Here is a 7,736-nt window from a genome sequence, read left to right as displayed (position 1 = left end):
GATTACCAATCATTTTACTCTATTCTTGGAAAGAAAATCTATTGTGTTTAAAGCCATCATTACTAATGAACCTAAAGTTGTGATTTTCGGAATATTATATTTGTTGATATTTATGATGATGATCCATGAAAGGGAAGAAATGAAAGTGTGGAATACGAAATACTGTCATTGTGCCATGAATGAAGAATCATATGTATGGCCAAGAGAGCCAATGAAATAATGATGTTGAAAGTTGTTGAAAGTGTCAATGAGGCTATATACGGCATGAAAGGTTATGAGGTAAATACATTTGTATTGTTGTTTCCTTTCTAAGAAAATAAAAATTATTTTTGGGAGTATCAATAGTCATCGACGAAGGGTAAGTTGAAATAACCTAACCCCAAAACTATGCGTGTTGGTGTAGGAGTGGATTGTTATTATTTCCCTTATTTGGGATGAGATTGATGTGATAAAATCATTTCCCTTAATTGGGATGAGATGATTGATAGAAAATGATGATGTCGATCCACACGGTATTGTACTGAGATGGCATAGCCGATCGAGTCGTGATCGGACACCATGCCGCACATATGGTGGTGATTGTACTGGAAATTATAATTGAAATTATGATTGTGGTTGATGTCTCGGATGAGACAGCCTAGCCGATCGGGTCATGATCACACTCTGTGCTAAAAAAACGATGGTATTGTTATTGTAAATATTGGTATTGTGAACAGTGGTATTGCGAACAGTGGTATATCAGTGCTAAAGATATCCCAACCAAAAATAATATTAACATCATATTTTGATTATCACTTCACAATGTTATGTTCATATTTTGGAAATTATTATGTTTTAACTTGGCGTTTGAATATCATTGAATGTTGATTATTGTTTCCATGGTTTTTCCTTTCTTACATTGGTATTCTATTTTAAAAGAGAACACTTAGCTTTACATACTAGTACTATTCCATATGTACTAACGTCCCTTTTGTCGGGGGCGCTGCATCTTTAATGGATGCACGTAGTTCATCAGCGGGCAACTTTGGTCCTCGTTAGCAGTCACTCTCTATTCAGCAGGTTTTGGTGAGCCCTACTCTATTTCGAGCATGATGTCATTTGAGTTGTACATTGTGTTTTGAGGTATAACCGGGGACTTGTTGCCGGCACTTCCATACTACTCTTGTGTTATATTTAGAGACTCCGTAGACAGGTAGTGGGTGGTGTTTGATGTTGGGAGATAAACTAGAAATGCGGGTATTTGACAAACATGTTTTTCATTATATCTATAAATTTGTAATAATTTGGAAGTTATAAATGAAGCTGCTAATGGAAATAAAATGGGAGTTGTTAATGAAATCTTTTCAGTGCTTGATTAATAGAGTACATCTCCTCTTTATTCATGGATGATTTTGGGTAGAATAAAATCTAAAGAACCCGGAAGTGCTAACAACATTGATAATATAAGAATAAGAGAAGTAACATCAACATCAATCATTCCATAAGGAGGGAAACAAGGTAACTACTTCTAGCTTCTAAGAGTGGAATATATTTGGAAGCTCGTTCATTACATTATGTACAATCAGAGCTGTGCAAAATAAGGATAGGGATAGCCTCACATACCTTGTATATACTTCCTAACTTCAAGCTATGCAAATGTCACGACTCCTTAGTATACAATAAGAGAAATGATACTATTGTTATCGTTTAAGCGTCGTAACTATTATACATCGATTGCAACCAATTTTACGATGAAATGGACAGCACCTCCCCTATTTATATTACTTTCCACAAGTTAAAACAATCATGAAACATCCCAAACAATATCAATAATGATCATATTAAGCCTCCCAAAATAGTCCACCAACCAACAACATTACTAACAAGCTTTTCGATAGATAACTCACACGTTCTAGTTTCAACGACTTAGCCGCAACTTGGATAATCTTAAATACATATAGAGTAAGAGGTTTCCTACCTTTAAACAGATAGAAAAACTCCAAATTTACCTTAACTCACCATGAAATATACTTCTAATGCTGCCACAAGAACAAGGAAGGGAAACTAGCAATCATTTAGGATTTTTCGGCACTAGAATCACTTTGGAAGACTTGAAATCACCTAGGTATGATATTAAATACTTGAGGAAGTATTTTATAGAACATAAACCACTTAAAACAACCTCCCACATGAGTTTGAACCACACAAAAATCAGCAACAACAAGAAGAACAATAAACTTACTAGCGTCACGGGAATCCCGACACTTGATTTGTGTTGTTTGCCCTTTGTTTGGGTCTTGGATCATGAGAGAACCTTGAGAGAGTGTTTTTAGGTGTCTAGAGTCTGAAGAAAATTAAAAATAATTAGTTAAAACGGGGTTAAGTCATCTTATATATATCAATATATCTCAACCGCCTATGTGGGCCCCATAGAAAGCTGCTTCCGCAGTTTCACGAAAACGTGAATATCTGTCTACTCCAACATCGTATCGACAAACGGTTTAATGAGTTGGAAATTATACTCATAGATATTCAATTGTATAGTAGATCACCCCATAATTCCAAATAAATTGGGAGAAAAGTTTAGTAACATTTGACCTAAAGTTTAAGTAAAATTATGAACATAAGTTGCGATAACCTTTGTCGACTTTTGTTTCATAACTCGTTTGACTTCAAGACTTATTATACGAATATTATATATATCAAATACCTTAAAACAAGACCACTTGAGAATATTAAGCACCTTTAGTTTTACCCAAAAATACGGGTTACAACATCCTTGATTCGTTTAACTTCCAATACTTGTTGACCACTCTTATACACCCTTGTATCATTTAAGACCAATAGGATTAAATTCTTATCATCTCAAAGATAATTTCTTCTCGAATTTACGTCGACTAACTTACGGCGTGATCTAACGTACGCGAATATGGGTTGTAACATGTTATTCGGGGTTCTCTGGTAATTGACCTTCGGGTCCATTTATATTAGTTTATGGCTTATTTATATCCATGTTTCTCTATCATTATTATTATTTCGTACAAGTTATTTGTAAGTGACCTGCCATAGCCTCGTCACTATTTCGTCGAGGTTAGGCTTGTCACTTATAGAGTACATGGGGTCGGTTGTACTCATACTATACTTCTGCACGTCTTGTGCCGATACTGGAGTTGATCCCAACGGCATGTAGCGAGACTGCTCGAATTTAGCTACTTTTGGAGACTGGGAGACTACTCAAATTTAGCTAATTTTGGAGACTTGGGGTATAGTTGCACGACGTCCACAACCCTGAAGTCCCCTTCCATTCTATCTTTACTGTTTATGTTGTTTCAAATAGTTGTATTTTGTTCAGACTTTATCTATAGCACTCTAGATGCTCATGTATTCATGACTCCAGATTCTGGGAGACGTTTAGATATCGTCATTAGTATTTTATTATTCCATTCCAGACTATTTCAGTTTATTTTTATTAATGCTTTATTTTGAATTGTTAAAATTGGTTAAGTAATCTAGCTTATGTTGGCTTGCCTAATAAGTGAAATGTTAGGCGCCATCACGATCCTGAAGGTGGGATTCCGGGTTGTGACACTACTCCACCCATGCCTATATAAAAGGTTCATTTCTCTCATTTAAAAGGAAGAAAAATGAACGACTAACAACAAGACACAAGGGAGCTCATGGATCAAAGGCCACAATTCTCTACAAACTACAAACGTTCAAGCATTCAAGCACTTCAACGCAAGATTCAAGTATTCAAGATCAAGAACAAAGTCAAATCAAATGAAAGGTGTTCAAGATCAAGACTACTTGTTTGTGACAAAATCACTGTTTGTGGCGACCATCAAGGCGATCATGACGGGCAAATCAAATTCAAATCGAAATTCAAGATCAAGCTCAAAGGCCCTTGAATTTATTTGTCGTTAGAAAGAAGAATCAGAGGATTCATAGAGATTGTAACACTCAAATTTTGTTTGAAATAAAATACTACGACTGTTACAATATTTTTTGGTCTTAACTATTTTCTTGACGCAATTTACCGTCTTTATTGTCTATAATGTCAAAGACTTTCCTTCAAGAAAAGGATAAGGCATATGAAGGAAATTTATTCTATTTAGGAGTCTTTTTTTCTTCCTACAAGAAAGAGAATCCTAATACGTTAGAAATTCAAGGCAAAACTCTATCAACATGTACTACTTGTAGAGTGTATCCTGTCTTAGTTGATTCATGTTAGAAATTTACCGTCTCTTCTAGAGACTTCTAGTGTGGCCTACATATAAAGCAATAAATTATTTACCTTGTCTCCCAAGTAAATAATATATCAGATAATATTTTGTAGTTATGCATATATGATAGTTTCTTTGTTGGAAAGAAACGTTTTTTTTATTAAGAGCTCCTATGACAATCATAATTTATGGAGAAGTCCCTAGGGCTAAAATATTTACCTAACAGTCCCTAGCCTACCTATAAATATGCTTGTGACTCCATCAGTTTGGCATTCTGCGACAGGCACAGGCTAGAAGGCTCCTAGGTTTTCTGTCAAAGTTTTACAAAGGTGATTTCCTACAATGCTTGAACAACAATGGCTGAAGGTATGTTCCTATTAATATTCGCTGCATTGGCTCTGTGTTTATATTCGAATTTCTACATCGTGGTATCAATGCCTACCTTTAGTCGTGTTGTTCGGTGTCGAGATTGTGTTCATGACAATGCAAATCTCGTTTTGAACAAATCTGTCAATTTAGTTTTATATAGAATACCCACCGTCTTTGATTTGTAGACAATGGGTTATATTCTGTTAGATGGAATTGGTTCAAAGTCGCTGACTTTTAAATTGTAATACTTGCTTTCTTAAGTAGCTCTCTTGTGATTCCTTTAATGAGTTTGATCTAGCTACTGTCGGGATCCTTGAAGTTGTTTATCAATTGATTGGTTTAAAGCTCTTTTTTATTTTTGTCGGCTAAAGGTGTATTGGACACTTAATTTGATGGGCTTTAATTGTTTCAAGTTTATAAGATAAAGATCATGAGACATATGCCTGTAAGTTGAAACTATCTTTGTAATTATAGTATTTAAAAACTATTTACTTTACTACTGTTTAAAATTATTCTTATGGTTATAAGAATCAGTTTTGGAGTTTGATAAGCATTACGCTTATTTGATTGTTGTGCCCATTTTTTATACTAATCTACATTCGTAGAAGTTTGATTATTTAAGGAAATTACTCTAAGATATCACTACTAAAAATTCGGGCAAAACCGTCCAAAATAACCGACCAAAGTGGGGTCGGTAATGAACAATAACCGTCCAAAACGCGACCATTTACGTGTGGACGGTATTTTGAAGGTCGGAAAGGCATACCGACCAACTTTGGTCGGTCAATTAAATTCAAAAAAAAAATTACCGAAAAAACCGACAAAAGTTGGTCGGTTTTTTAATTATGTAATTAAAAAATACACCATCTGGGAATCGAACTGGGGTCTGTACTGTGGCAGGATACTATTCTACCACTAGACCATTATTGCATTTTGTTTCAAGACTGTCTTTTATTTCATTTATACTCTTTAATTGTATTTTCGCATGAAAATAACCAACCAAAGTTGGTCGGTTTTATTAAAAAATAAAATTACCAACCGAATTCGGTTAATTTTTTTAATATTAATTTTAATTTATTTTAAATGAAAAACCGAAAGATGGTCGGTTTCATAAAAATAAATTAAAAAATAAAATATTTTAAAAAACCGACCAACTTTGGTCGGTGTTTTGGCCGGTGTTTTGACCGACCAAAATTGGTCGGTCGACCGTGGTCGGTTTTTATCGAATTTCTAGTAATGTATCATTTTGAGTTTTCTTTTTATGTGATGTACTTAGGAGTAGCCACGACATCTTGAGTACTTGATATAAAAGAAATTAATTTGTTTAATCACACAAAGTTTAGTGATTAAAATTATAATGATATCTATTTAGTCCAATTATCTCATTATTATGGTAACCCAGCCCTACAGGGAGGTAACTATTTTGGTGAAATTAATTGGATGAGATGGTAAACCTTTCGATTTAAAATTATCTTATGACCCACAGGTAAAGATTAATTTTATGTGTTTTGATTTACTAGTGTAATAAAGTAAAGTGAATTCTATGCATGGGTTGCAACCTCTGTCCACATGAGGGTCTAGAATTTACTTAGAATCTGTATTTTACGCGATTCACCTTGATGGATTGTACTTCATAACTTATGTATGTTTATCCTTGTTTTGCAGTCTTTACTGTTGTTTCTATCGCTATTTGATGAGAATGCTAAAATTCCAATGCTTTCCGGTGACAATTATGCTGAATGGAAGGAGAAAGTCCTTCTCACTTTAGGGTGCTCAGATCTGGACCTCGCACTTCGTGTGGATAAACCACCTATTCCCATGAAATCAAGTACGCCAGCAGCTAAGGGTAATTATGAGCGGTGGGAGCTATTTAATCGCTTAAGTTTAATGCTCATCAAAGCCCGCATAAGCCAAAGTATTAGGGTTTCTATCCCTAATAGCGATAAGGTCAAAGCTAACATGAAGGAAATTGATGAACAATTTGTAAGCTCTGACAAGGCATTGGTCAACACCCTTATGAAGAGGCTCTCGAGTATGACTTTTGATAGAAGTCGTGCAGTGCGCGAGCACATTATGGAGACGAGAGACATTTCTGCTAAACTCAAGTCCCTTGAGGTGGATATGTTTGAACCATTTCTTGTGCATTTCATTCTCAACTCCCTTCCTGCGGAATATAGTCCGTTTAAGATTTCTTACGACACACATAAGGATAAATGGTCAATAAATGAACTCTTGACCATGTGTGTTCAAGAAGAAGAGAGGTTGAAGCATGAGACACCTGAAAGTGTTAATTTGGTGACTCATAATAAGAGAAATGCAAAGAAGGGCAAAAGTGTTCCCATGATGAAGAAAGGCACTTTTGAAAAAGATGCTTGCCGTTTCTGTAACAAGAAGGGACACTGGAAGAAAGATTGCCTTAAATACAAGAAATAGCTTGAGAAGAAATGTAATTTTACCTTTGTATGTTATGAATCTAATTTTATAGAAGTTTCTGATAATACATGGTGGATTGATTCTTTTGCTACAATTCACACTGTCAAAATTATGCAGGGCTTTCTAACTTAGAGGAAGCCGATAGAAAGTGAACAATATGTCTATTCTGGCAATAGGAAGCATTCACATGTAGAAGGCGTGGGGACTTATAGGCTCATTTTGAAGGATGATTTTCACTTAGATTTAGAAAATACTTTTTATGTTCCAAAATATTCTAGAAATTTAATTTCTCTTTCAAGACTATCGATTAGTGGATATGATTTGAATTTTTATTATCCTTCTGTGAAACTTTTGAAAGATAATAAAGTTATTGGTTTTGGAAATTTGAATGGAAATTTATATAAACTTGAGCTAGACCCCACATTTGAATGCAATATTTTAACTTTGCATGACAAAGAAATTGGCACTAAGCGATATATTATCAATGAGAAAATCATCAAGTCTTTGGCACAAGAGATTGAGACACATATCTAGTGATAGAGTCAAAAAGTTGGTTAATGATGGAGTTCTAAAAGCTCTTGCTTCTTCTGACTTTACGACTTGTGTGGACTGCATAAAGGGTAAGCTGACTAACAAATCAACTAAAGGTGCCAAAAATGAGCTCTCAATTGCTTGAGATCATGCATACAGACATATGTAGACGTTTTCCTACCCCTTGCTTGAATGGTGAGA

The 7,736-nt window shown here is 34.8% G+C and overlaps 1 protein-coding gene across 1 annotated transcript; it reads left to right on the top strand.

The window, feature by feature from the left end:
- The first annotated feature begins 3,656 nt into the window (after positions 1-3,656).
- LOC138906149 (uncharacterized) lies at positions 3,657-7,004 on the top strand. Its single transcript, XM_070194674.1, has 2 exons — positions 3,657-3,806; positions 6,237-7,004. The coding sequence occupies exons 1-2, from the start codon at positions 3,657-3,659 to the stop codon at positions 7,002-7,004; spliced, it is 918 nt and encodes a 305-aa protein (XP_070050775.1).
- The last annotated feature ends 732 nt before the right edge of the window (positions 7,005-7,736 follow it).

Source organism: Nicotiana tomentosiformis, chromosome 2 (assembly GCF_000390325.3).
Source record: "Nicotiana tomentosiformis chromosome 2, ASM39032v3, whole genome shotgun sequence".
Classification (NCBI taxonomy): domain Eukaryota; kingdom Viridiplantae; phylum Streptophyta; class Magnoliopsida; order Solanales; family Solanaceae; genus Nicotiana; species Nicotiana tomentosiformis.
The sequence above is the reverse complement of the archived record's forward strand: the minus strand, read 5'-3'. Positions and strand labels throughout refer to the sequence as shown.

Bases quoted from the DNA above. Each gene is read 5' to 3' on its own strand.
- LOC138906149 (XM_070194674.1), top strand. From the start codon at position 3,657: ATGGATCAAAGGCCACAATTCTCTACAAACTACAAACGTTCAAGCATT. The intron at 3,807-6,236 runs GTTTGTGGCGAC...CTTGTTTTGCAG, and splicing joins TTGTTTGTGACAAAATCACT to TCTTTACTGTTGTTTCTATC.